The sequence below is a fragment of the Caenorhabditis remanei genome, chromosome V (genome assembly GCF_010183535.1).
Source record: "Caenorhabditis remanei strain PX506 chromosome V, whole genome shotgun sequence".
NCBI lineage: Eukaryota > Metazoa > Nematoda > Chromadorea > Rhabditida > Rhabditidae > Caenorhabditis > Caenorhabditis remanei.
Window position 1 is genome coordinate 5,825,921 of NC_071332.1, and position 11,467 is coordinate 5,837,387.

At 37.9% G+C, this 11,467-nt stretch overlaps 7 protein-coding genes across 7 annotated transcripts; 3 read left to right on the forward strand and 4 right to left on the reverse strand.

Annotated features, from left to right (window-relative positions):
- Positions 1–281: 281 nt before the first annotated feature.
- On the forward strand, positions 282–1,272 carry GCK72_017553 (uncharacterized protein; the record flags this gene model as incomplete). The annotated part of the gene is made up of 2 exons (XM_003112424.2): positions 282–398; positions 496–1,272. 2 exons carry the CDS (start codon positions 282–284, stop codon positions 1,270–1,272), a joined length of 894 nt encoding a protein of 297 aa, XP_003112472.2.
- Positions 771–1,377, reverse strand: GCK72_017554 (uncharacterized protein; the record flags this gene model as incomplete). Its single annotated transcript, XM_053732143.1, has 2 exons — positions 771–1,135; positions 1,365–1,377. The coding sequence occupies 2 exons, from the start codon at positions 1,375–1,377 to the stop codon at positions 771–773; spliced, it is 378 nt and encodes a 125-aa protein (XP_053581056.1).
- A 16-nt stretch (positions 1,378–1,393) lies between these two features.
- On the reverse strand, positions 1,394–3,008 carry GCK72_017555 (uncharacterized protein; the record flags this gene model as incomplete). The annotated part of the gene is made up of 6 exons (XM_053732144.1): positions 1,394–1,600; positions 1,646–1,778; positions 2,149–2,483; positions 2,528–2,633; positions 2,681–2,855; positions 2,957–3,008. 6 exons carry the CDS (start codon positions 3,006–3,008, stop codon positions 1,394–1,396), a joined length of 1,008 nt encoding a protein of 335 aa, XP_053581057.1.
- Positions 3,009–4,612: 1,604 nt separating this feature from the next.
- GCK72_017556 (uncharacterized protein) lies at positions 4,613–5,863 on the reverse strand (the record flags this gene model as incomplete). The annotated part of the gene is made up of 5 exons (XM_003112664.2): positions 4,613–4,805; positions 4,850–4,962; positions 5,006–5,114; positions 5,163–5,306; positions 5,658–5,863. 5 exons carry the CDS (start codon positions 5,861–5,863, stop codon positions 4,613–4,615), a joined length of 765 nt encoding a protein of 254 aa, XP_003112712.2.
- GCK72_017557 (uncharacterized protein) lies at positions 5,166–6,118 on the forward strand (the record flags this gene model as incomplete). The annotated part of the gene is made up of 3 exons (XM_053732145.1): positions 5,166–5,232; positions 5,566–5,837; positions 6,020–6,118. 3 exons carry the CDS (start codon positions 5,166–5,168, stop codon positions 6,116–6,118), a joined length of 438 nt encoding a protein of 145 aa, XP_053581058.1.
- Positions 6,119–8,257: 2,139 nt separating this feature from the next.
- On the forward strand, positions 8,258–9,251 carry GCK72_017558 (uncharacterized protein; the record flags this gene model as incomplete). Its single annotated transcript, XM_003112695.2, has 3 exons — positions 8,258–8,600; positions 8,648–8,853; positions 8,901–9,251. The coding sequence occupies 3 exons, from the start codon at positions 8,258–8,260 to the stop codon at positions 9,249–9,251; spliced, it is 900 nt and encodes a 299-aa protein (XP_003112743.2).
- A 196-nt stretch (positions 9,252–9,447) lies between these two features.
- GCK72_017559 (uncharacterized protein) lies at positions 9,448–10,331 on the reverse strand (the record flags this gene model as incomplete). The annotated part of the gene is made up of 5 exons (XM_003112612.2): positions 9,448–9,538; positions 9,594–9,706; positions 9,796–9,904; positions 9,952–10,035; positions 10,087–10,331. The coding sequence occupies 5 exons, from the start codon at positions 10,329–10,331 to the stop codon at positions 9,448–9,450; spliced, it is 642 nt and encodes a 213-aa protein (XP_003112660.2).
- Between the last annotated feature and the right edge of the window lie 1,136 nt (positions 10,332–11,467).

Genomic DNA, 11,467 nt, shown 5'->3' on the forward strand with positions numbered 1-11,467 from the left:
GTTTCGAAAGAGAGAGACGTCAGGGGTCAGGTTGCGCAGAGATGATGATGTGGATTACCAATTAGGTCAGAAACGGAAAGAAAAACGTTTACGGGTGCAAAACTAAACGTAGTAGAGAGAGTAGAGAAACTTTGGAGAGATGATAAAAGTAAAAAAGATCGTGGGGACCGCCCATTTTGCGCCTGGTGCGGCGACCTTCTCCGGAATACTATATAAATGAGATATTTGAATCCCCAAAAACTCATCTTTTCGAATTCTACTTTCAAGAAGAATTCAGAGAAATGTTTGAGGAAAAGCTTCTGGTTGGTATTGCCTCGTTGGCATCTACCATCGCTATTTTGACATGTGTCGTTGTGATTCCAGAGCTTTATTCCACTATCAATGAGATGCATGATCAGGTTCGTTATTTTCCATAACTTCTGTGTTGAAGTAGATTTCTGGTGAATTTCTGATTCTCAAATTCTTTCGTCATCCTTCAATTTCTAACTATTTTAGGTCCTCGATGGCGTCAAAGAATTCCGCGTAGAAACCGATGCCGCTTGGGTTGAGATGCTCGATGTCCAAGTGATGGTTACTCCACCATCCCAACCAAAAGTCAACCCATTTACCTCTGTCTTCCGTCAAAAACGTCGTTCCACCTTCTCCGGACTTCCATCCTGGTGCCAATGTGAGCCAACCAAGCCACGTTGCCCTCCTGGACCACCAGGACCACCAGGACAACCAGGTCATCGCGGAATTCCAGGAATTCCAGGACGCAACGGAAAGGATAACTACAATACAATCGCTCCACCAGCTTGCCCAAGACGTGATCCAGAATGTGTGAAGTGTCCAGCGGGACCACCAGGACCATCTGGAGTGTGCGGACAAGTTGGAAGACCAGGACCAGACGGACGTCCAGGACAACCAGGAAGACGTGGAAATGACGGACGACCAGGACAACCAGGACCACAAGGAAATGCTGGACAACCAGGAAGAGATGGGCGTCCAGGACAACCAGGACATCCAGGAAAGGATGGAAGAAAGGGACACGGAGCACCAGGAGCACCAGGAAGAGCCGGACAACCAGGACGTGCCGGAGCACCAGGACACCCAGGAAAGCCAGGAGAGCAAGGACCACACGGACAATGTGGGCCAGCTGGACATCCAGGACAACAAGGAAACAGAGGATCCGATGGACATCCAGGAGCTCCAGGAAATCCAGGACAACAAGGAGGAGATGCCGCTTATTGTGCCTGTCCATCAAGATCTGTCATGTTCCTTAAGCGTCATTAGGTCTTATTTGAACTTCCAACAATTTTTCAATTCAATAATAAGAAAAAAGATCAGATTTATTCTGAAAATAATAAGAAGCAATAAAGCATTACATTTTCCATGCATATTTTCTTTTCATTCATCAACATTTGACACCAGTAATTTTCTGATACCCGTCATGAATCATTTTCGGTCCTTTCATATTGTGAACTGCGTAGATCAAAGGTTTCCCTTTCAGACATTTCAGACGAGACGGGATGAGTTCGATAACGTATCGAAGGAGGTGATTGGACCAGTTGATCTGTCTGATTCGTAAAGCTTTGGCAATGATTCCAGTCCAAAAAACGTCCTGAAATAGAAAATGATTGTAGTGGAAATACCTATTGAAAGATACCTCAATAATCCATTGGCTGTAGTTTTTAGCCTCCTCCAACATTCGTGGAATTGCGTTTTTTCCAATTAGATAGATAGGTCCATCGATGTACGGAGGGAAGAATTTTTGAGAGTAAAGAGTCATTGGAACGTACCTATAATTGATTGGGATTTTCAGATAGAGAACTAGAAACGCGTCACACAGATAGTTTTGGCTACGAATTCTGGGCGTACTGATCAACTTTAGATAATCTTTTTTGTAATTGACAACTTTTTGATAACTCTTTTTTGTGATATGCGCACTTGATGATTAGATTAATGAGAGATGCGAAATCTTTTGATTTCTCTGCGTCTCTCACATCCGGAGCCATTAAATATTAGAGCGCTATATCTCCAAAACCAGCAGAGCTATCAAAAAGTTTCCAACTACAAAAATGTAGATCTTGACCTCTTTAACATTTTGGTGTTAAAATTCTAGCAAATGAACAACCCGAGACATAAGTCTTCAAAAGTTCAAAAACTTACCATCGATGTTTCTTCTCCCTTACTGGCGGTGAGTTTTTCCAAATAATTCCACTGATTCCATCCACACTTGCCTGTTTTTTATCACTCAAAGCATCAAATAATCCATCCATATAAACTGCCATATCATCATCAATTTTCAGTTGGAAATCAGCAGATTCGCAGAAATTCTGCTTGTAATTCAGGATTGCGTGAACTTTCAAAATCAATAATTCATAAGATTCATAGAGATTCGTGACAATTATATCATCAAAAACTTCAATTTCTTTCTGAAGAGAATAGTTGAGAAACTGATTTTGAGCTGCTGACACAATGAAGGATATCCGAACGTCGTTGTTCTGAAAATCAGCTGAAAAATTAGTTTAGTGAGTTTCTGACTTACTTCGACATGCTTTGAGTTGTTGGGGTTAGCCCATGTATCTCGAATCGCTTGACGAATTTCAAAATTTCCAGCTGTCGATAATATAGTTATTTGTAGTTTTGTGTTACTGAAAAATTAAATAAAAAATACCAGCTTCATCAGAAAGCCTCTCACTTTGTGCATGGCTTCTTAGGAACCGTTAAGAACTGATAAGTATGATTTTGATCTTTGAATTGAGCAACATAAATATTGTTTCTAGCCTCGTTCGTAAGGGATTCTGTGATTTGAATTGCAGAAGATTCATTGGAATATTGGCGTATTCGATCGAGATTCAGAAATACTGTTGCATCTGAAAAAGGGAAACATTAATGTGTTTTTGTTTATTTTATCTATTAAATGTGTTTGAAGTAAACTATTAATTTTTTACAACAATAAGAAGAAAAAACTCACATAAAATAACTGAAACCAGAAGATACTTCCACAAACGGCGGCAAAGATTCATGCATGAATCTGAAAACATATGTACATGTTTAGATGTTGAAAAAGAGAGGAACACTATTGGAAAAGTCCCACAATTTATGACAATCAAAACTCAAAGTTCGGAGGAAAAAACAATACACAAGTGTCAATATGATTTTTGAATAAAAATTCAGAGCCAATAAGCTTCACTCGAAAATATTTTCAGCAGTTTTTCAGAGTTCCTATACATAGTTATCCATATCAGAGAGACGAATAGAAGTCAGACAGTCTGGCTTCTCTGCGTTCTCTAACTTGCTGAATTTCAGTTACGTTACATACATCTGGATCGGAAAAAACTAGAAGAGTCTAGAATATTTTGAAACCTCCACCAAAACGAAACATCAATTCCTAATGACTAATGAGGGAGTGGGCAGAAGATGACTAAATCGGGAGCCAGAGAAAAAGAGAATGCCTAAGAAAAGGACGACGTTGTCGTGGGAGACACATTGTGCTTGGAACAAGAAGCAGAGACTTCTTCTCACCTGAAGACGTGCCCCGAGAAGCGAGCGGAGAGTGAGACGAAGAATGAAAAGAGAGTGTTTGTTTGGGACGAAAGGAAAGCAAACTTGCAAATAAACTGCATATCCGGGAAAGAATGTAACTATGTATTGACTGAAAGGATACGTGAACTTTCAGGAGAAGGTTTGTTAAGTCTACACACGACGCTGGAATCGATAGTTTTGGGAGATTTAATATTTGTAGGTAGAGCTCTGCTTCAAAATGAAATAATGTCATGTTGGTGTGTTTTGAACTTGAAATGTGGAGCGTTTAAAAAATTAGTTAAATTTTGTTTCTCTGAGCTGTAACAGAGAATCTCAGATGGATGTTACGTTTTCTGGAACTGATTTTTATTGCCATTGAGTCGATTCTGATTCCTAATGGTTCTAATCCCGTTAGGTCTGATTTGGACGGTTTTGATTTGCTTACTTCGATTTTAGTTCTAGATTGTACCAGTTCTAACACGAACAGTTTTAATCCTGCCGGTTTTGAAACGTACCAGTTCTGCTCTAGAAAAACTATGCGAAAATTTCAGATTCTGATCTCAAAAGAATCTTAAAATTACTGAATTCTAATCTAAAACAAATTTCAGATTTCAAAAACCGCCGTGCTCTCCAGACACTAACTTTCTCTTTTTCTTCTACTTGAGGAGAAACCAAAAAAATTAGAAAAGAGGCGGAGTCTCGATAAAAGAGAAATCCAAAACTCTCACAGCTGAAAAAAACCAATATTCTGAATACCTATCTCAATTCTAAAAAGGAAACCTCTAAAGTTTTTTTCATAAAAATCGAAATGTAGGCGGATTTCGCTAATCCTTTTCTCTTTTTTTCAAAACTTATGATTCTGAACTTTGTGTTTTTTGTATTTTTCAATCGATTTTTTTTATTTTTTAACACATTTCATTTTCGAAAAAATGATACTGATCTATAAAAAGAAAATAGAGAAGATTGAGCAATTTATTGTACAGAAGAAAAAAAACAAACTTTGATATTGAAAGTTGAGAAAAAGAAGCACAACCAGTACAATCATTTGTTCTATAGAATCATCAGTTTTTAATTAGAAAGAAAAACTCTAAACAATTAGTTTTCGTCATAAATTTCTATGTCCATAGGCGTCAGAATACGATACTTTCACCATCGGAATATTATTTCTGTTTGTAGATTCAGGTGGCGGTCTAGGAGTATTTGCAGCAGCGTAATAACGACGTCTGTCACTATCTTCTTTGCAGCTACTGGCCATTGCAAAACAGACGAAAAGAATTAGGATGGCACCAAGGAATCCCCTATAAAAAGTGATAAAAATTAGATTTCGTGATAGGAAACCTACAGTGCCACGTATTCTCCAACATTATGACAACAATACATTCCACAACAGTCAACCATTGAACCGGTACAACCGAAGAATAGAGATTTTGCAGATGTTCCATTCGGGAATGTCACCTGAAATATGTTTTAAATTATCGTTATCTTGTTATCGTCTTACATTTTGTAGTTCTCCATCATCTGGTCCAATTTGATATTCACAAAACACCTCTGGGGCAACTTTCTCTCTCGCATGGGAACTGCTCCAGTAATAATCACGGTTGTCGTATCTGAAATTATATTTTCTCTACTTCGTTACAAAAAAAACTAAATATTACGTAATGGGTCTAGCAAGTGAGGATATGATCAGTGCATTTGTCAAACTCGAAGTGAATGGAGCACGAGATTGTGAATATTGAGTGGAGAACACAGTTTGTCGGAATGCACTGGATCCATAGGTGTTTGGAGATGAAGAACTTCCTCTGAAATTGAAAAATGTAGTATATCAATGTTTTTATTTTAACGTCATAGTACTAACAACTGCACTCTACCGAAGTTGAAATGCAATTGTTTTTTTTTCAATGGAAAAAAGTTTTCTGTTAAACTTAAAATGTTTAGTTCGTCCTAATTTCCTTTTCAGAACCACTCATCACAGACTTTCGGCATTTTTCAAGTATCAAATTTCCGGTGGAAAGTTGTTTGACCTCCGACTCCCGCATTTTCAATTTTAAACATTTTCAGCGTTACTCAAAAAATATTTCAATGAGGAAATTAGAGATCCCCACCCTCCTATTTTCTATGCCTTCAAACATTTGACCTTTAAAAAAACTCACGTCTTCCATCCACCAGCACCAGATCTTACTCCACCAGAGAACGAACTAGACCCTCTGATACCGGATCCTCCCATTCCACCACCTCTTCCAACACCTGCTCTAGCTCCTCCTCCTCCTCTACCTCCACCACCTCCACCTCTTCCACCACCTCCACGAGCATTTACATCAGAACATATTAGGGTGAGAATGAGGAGAAAAAGTTTCATAGAAACTAAAAATTCTGGAAAGAACTTTGTTCAGGTTGTTTAGGATACGAAATTTTGAAAAAGAAACGAAAAGAAGAGATGATTCGAGTCAAAGAAAAAGATAATAGAATATGAAAATGCGCGAATTTCTTCTCTTCCTTTTGATATCCATTTCAGATGAATGAAAACGAAGAAGAGAAAGGATTCAGAAGAGGAAAAGGGGGGAGAGTGTCAGTGACCAGTGATGAGCTTGTGAGACATCGAGAGATAGAATAGAGATTAGAGAGAAATGAGAAATTGAAGGAAAGCAGAAGGAGAAGCTCCTCTCCAGAACAAACATTGTGGTACTAGAAAAAGTGAGAATTGATGATCAGATGAATGTGATGATGCGGGTGGTGAGAACCAGGAAAAAAATGAGAAGGATTGGATTTTTCATTTGTTAGATTTGAGAGAGTGATAAGAGTTGTTCGTGATGCTTGGTTGATTTGTGAAGAGCTCAGGAAATTTTTTTTTTTTGAGTTTTCGAGGACAACATTTTTGAGAAATTGTCTAAGTTAGGTTAGGAATCAAAATCATTCAAACATTTGAGCTTTTCATATTTTATTTATGTTACACTCCCTGAACATGCAACAGATTTTTATCTTTAGAAAGCAAGAAATGTAGCTTTAGACCAATAAAGAAGATTAAAGGATTTAAAAACAAAAAATCTATAAAACATTCCCGACTCTCCATATTAATAAGCAGAAATGAGAGCAAACGTGCCCTTCTGAAATTCACAAAATAAATAGACGGAGATAGTAAAAAGCCTCTCTGAGTTCAATAGAGCGCATGTTCAAACGCTTAGTTTCACTTGTACATAATTTTACAAATACCAATCAAAAAACTTTAGAAAAACAAAAGTGTCATAGTCTCCGATCTTAACTTGTATAGCCACCGATTTTCTATTAGCTCAGTTTGGTCCGTGCAGCTGGCTGGCTCTACCAATGAACCGGTAAACACACGCCACGCATTCGTGAAAACTTGTCAAAAATTGGGTTGAATAAGAAACATAAGGATTTCTCTGTTAGAAAATTGCAAATAATTTTAAAGCAGATCTCATCATACACAAATATTTGAAAAATAGCATTTTTAGGCAGAAAATAGTCAAATCAAGCCTAACTTTTGTATGAAAAAAAAACTATAGAACTCTACATTTCTGCAAAAAAAATCCGCTTACCAATTCCAACGAAATTCCTTTTTCCTAACCTAACTGCTCGAAGCTAAATCATATGATGCGTCAGTACTTATCGATTTCTTATTCTTCTCTCTGCCCGCGCAGACAGATGAACATGTGCAAACGGTCGGAGAGGAATAGAGGGGGGAACAGACAGAATAAGTGTACAAATGTCGGATGAATAGGAGAAAGGGCAACAAGATATATCCCGAGATACGGTGCCGCCCCTCTTTGCAACGGGGTTATTTATTTCTGGTTTGCCCGTCTCGGAAATGATGTCATACACACTAAAAGCAAGAGTTACAGTATTACGAAATGAAGCTCAGAGAGAGCATCAAAAGTAGTACGGAGCAAAAAACATGACGTCAGAGAGCACAAAAGTCTAATTTTTCCCCTTTTCTCTGGACACCCGGAGAGTCTTCATTACGTCAAAAGAGAGAAAAAGGGGTAAAAAGGCGGAGCATGCTTTGTCAAGTATTATTTGTTGTCTCTAAAAATAAAACGGGAGAGAAAAAAGAAAAAGAAGACAATTTGCATTCTATACAAGAGACTGACATCAGGGGAGAATTTGAAAAGTGATACTTGCGTGAAAATGAGATTCTGAAAGTTACTCAAGAGCTAATTGGATATAATACACATATGCTTCTTATAGGAGACAAAAAATTCAGAAGTAATTTCATTATATGCGTAGACAAAATCAAATCTCGAATCTCAAAATATTTACTGAAGTGGTCAACATCTGGATTCAATCAGTGGAAGTCGAGGGGCTCAAATGTCAGGTTGAAAAACAGGAAAGGTTCATAGAGTTGTTTTTTGAGTTTGCGAGTGAGGGACATCCGGATGTATACAGACGGACACACAGACAGACAAACCATGAACGATATTTAAAGTTCCAGTTTCGGCGATAACGACGTTTCGCGACCGTGCTATCATTTAAAATATCATTGAACCTCATATAAAACCAACGTTCACATATTCCAGAATATCATACTACACTCTTTGACCCGTCTCAAACTCAAACTCTCAACTATTTTTCCCACAATGACTCACTCGCCTATTCTTATCACCGTCTCACATTCGTTTTTGTTCTTTCCGTTTCCACCCACAACCAAAAATACAACTTTATTACCCGATTACTCAACAAGAAACATTGAATGTATAAAAGTGTTCCCTCCATTTCGCTCAGCACTTCATTCCTAACCATGAAACTCATTGCTATCCTCTTCTGTCTTCCACTCATTCACACTCTTCCAACAGTACCTCCATTCAATCCATGGAATCTGGTCCAGAGTGAAGAAGTCGAGCAAGTCATTGACCCCGACTACAATATTCCAGAGGTACAGGATGCTCCAGAGATTCCATTTGAAGAGAGGGACTCACCAACTCATGCATATTCTGTGGATATCGCCTACCACACAACTATGAGTGATATGGAATGTTTGAGAGCAAAAGGATACAGATCAGTGTTTGTAAGAGCATTGAATCCTATCGGAAACACTTATTTTGATATAGAAGTCCTCAACACTATCAATAATGCTTATAATGGTAGGTCACACTTTTTTATTTATCATTAATCAGTATTAATTTTTTAGCTGGCCTCGGATCTGAAGTCTACATCACTCCTAATATCAACTCTAGCAGATCTGGCGCAGAACAAATCAATATTGTCTATCAGAATCTGCGAGACAATGGAATCAATGTTCGTTCGATCTGGATTCAAGTGTCATCTCCCAGCAATTGGAACGCCCCGATATCTCAGAGAATTCAATTTATTCAGGATATGATTGGACAGGCAAAGGTTAGATATCAACATCTGAGTGCCTTCAAATATGAAACTAATTTTAGAATCTCGGCCTCTCCGTCGGAATCTACACCTCTTTCTATGACTGGTTGGAAATCACCGGTGGCTGGAACACCTTCTCTTCCGACGTTTTTCTCTGGTATTGGCATGTCCTCGGAGTCGGAGCTGACGGTGAAACTATCCCAACTCTCGAAGACTTCCGGCCATTTGGTCCATGGAAACAAGCAACTGTCAAACAATTTGCTCAAGTTGAGAAAGTTTGCGGGATGATTGTCAATCGAAATGTTTATGCGACAAGGAATCAAGAAGTCTCTCAAGTTGTTCATTATTCTGCTGGAAATGGTAACGAGCACAAAGAGAAGGAACAGATTCGTGTTGGTGGTATTGGTTTCTAATTTTTATTTTTCGGTCAAAGATCTGACACCGAGGAGCATCGCATAATAAAACTGTTATCTATGTAATTTTATTGTTTTTATTATATGTTTTAAACAAACCTCAAATAAACATCTTCATAAATACTTTATACACCAGAAAAAAACACATTTATAGAGAACACCTGATGGGAAGTTGAAAATACAAAAAAGTTTAATATCAATTTCCTACTCTCGATTTGTTGACGTGGATTTTTAAGGTGGCATAAAGCATCCAAAGACCTCCACCGATCATCACACAAAACAATATACTGAAATTAGAAGTAAATGATTTAACTATGAACAGAGAATGGTGCTATAACTCACAGCATGAGGTAGTCCTCCATAACATGACAACAATACATTCCACAACAATCAACTGATGTTCCAGCACATCCGAAATATATAGACTTCACAAGTGTTCCGTCTAGAAATGTTTCCTGAAATGTGTTTCTTAGTCAGACTTCAGATTACCGTATTCAAACAGACAAAGGAATGCATTTTTACAGAACGCAACTGATGAACTTACAGTTTGTAACTCTCCATCATCTTTTCCAACTTGGTATTCACAGAACACTTTTGAAGTGATACTTTCTCTAGCTTGTGTAACATTCCAGTAGTATTCACGGTTGTCAAATCTGAAATAACAGAACATGTATGTATCAGTAAACTATCAGAATCTTACCTAACTGGCGTGTTAAATGATGTATTGTATACATTATAGAGGAAAGCCTCTGTTCCAAAACTGCTTGATCTTCTTGAACTTCCACTGAAAATAGTAAAATCATATAAGCAGTTATTTCAATTTCATTATACTTACACTTTTATTCCGCGCTCGCCATATGTATGTCGAAAAGAAAATGTACTAATTCCTCTGGTATCGTATCCCGCTGCTCCTCCGAACACACCACCTCCAGCTCTAGCAATTCTAAGGGCTGCCTGTTCTCTGCTACAGATTCCTCGACGTCCGCCACTTGAGGCTACGATTACAGCACCTCCAAACGCTACAGCATCTCCAAGAAGTAGCGACCATTGTAAGATTGAAATGATGAGAAGAAGTCTCATAGTAAGTTCTGAAAATATCAATGTACTATCAAAACTGTACGGTTGCAATTTGTCAATGAAATCAAAAAGGAAAAGGAATGAATATCAATTTCAAGGTGCAAAATCTCTGCCAGACAATCATTTACATCATTTGTTTAAATATGGAAGCCGGGCAGCGCTATCTGTGAAAGTGGGTTGGATCATCAAAATAAAATTAGGTGGATGAAAGTTGAAAGATGAAACGGGATGACATCATAACAGAAGAGATACAGAAGAAGATAAGATAACCTTTCTCTTTAAACCGGGATTTGAATAATTGAGAGAAATGACATCATGCTAACTATTCTGAAGTTAACGAGAGATGAACAGACAATTTGGATTCAAGTGACATCTTAATGGAGAGTTCCGATGATTGAAATATTCAACTCATTTTAAAGTTAATTGGAGTAACAAAATTTAGAAATCAACAACGTCGGTAGTTAAAGCAAAACAGTTTCGTCTCGGTATTGGCATGTCCGTGAAGTCGGGGCTGACGGTGAAATCATCCCAACTCTCTAAGACTTCCGACCATTTGGTCCATGGAAACAAGCAACTGTCAAACAATTTGCTCAAGTCGAGAAAGTTTGCGGGATGATTGTCAAACGGAATGTTTATGCGACAGGAATCAAGAGGCTTCCAAAGTTGTCTATTAAGACGCACTCTCTGACTCGATCGATCATCCGCAAGCACCCGAAAAAAGTTGACCATCTCCGATTTGTTCGTCCTTTTGATCAAAGATAGTAAGGTACTTTTTGGCCTGGTTCGTCGCCTGGTCTCTTTCTCCAAAGAACACTTTTTTCGGGTTGTATGAGAAAAACTGCTATTTCAATTTTCGAGGCCTTCCTATAAATCATTTCTGATGTTTCAAATTGACGGGTTTTTATTCTTTTTTATCTAATCATGTCATTTTTCTTCAGTCCCGACACAATATTCGATCATACCACTACATTTTTTTTTGAAAAACTGAATTTTTTGATTTTTTGAAATGTTTTCCTGAATTGACTCATTCGAGCTGAAATATTAAGGATAACATTATAAAATTAGGATAATATGACTGGAACATAATTTATCTTTATAATACAATTGATTTCCACCATCGGATCATCTGTTACCTACGC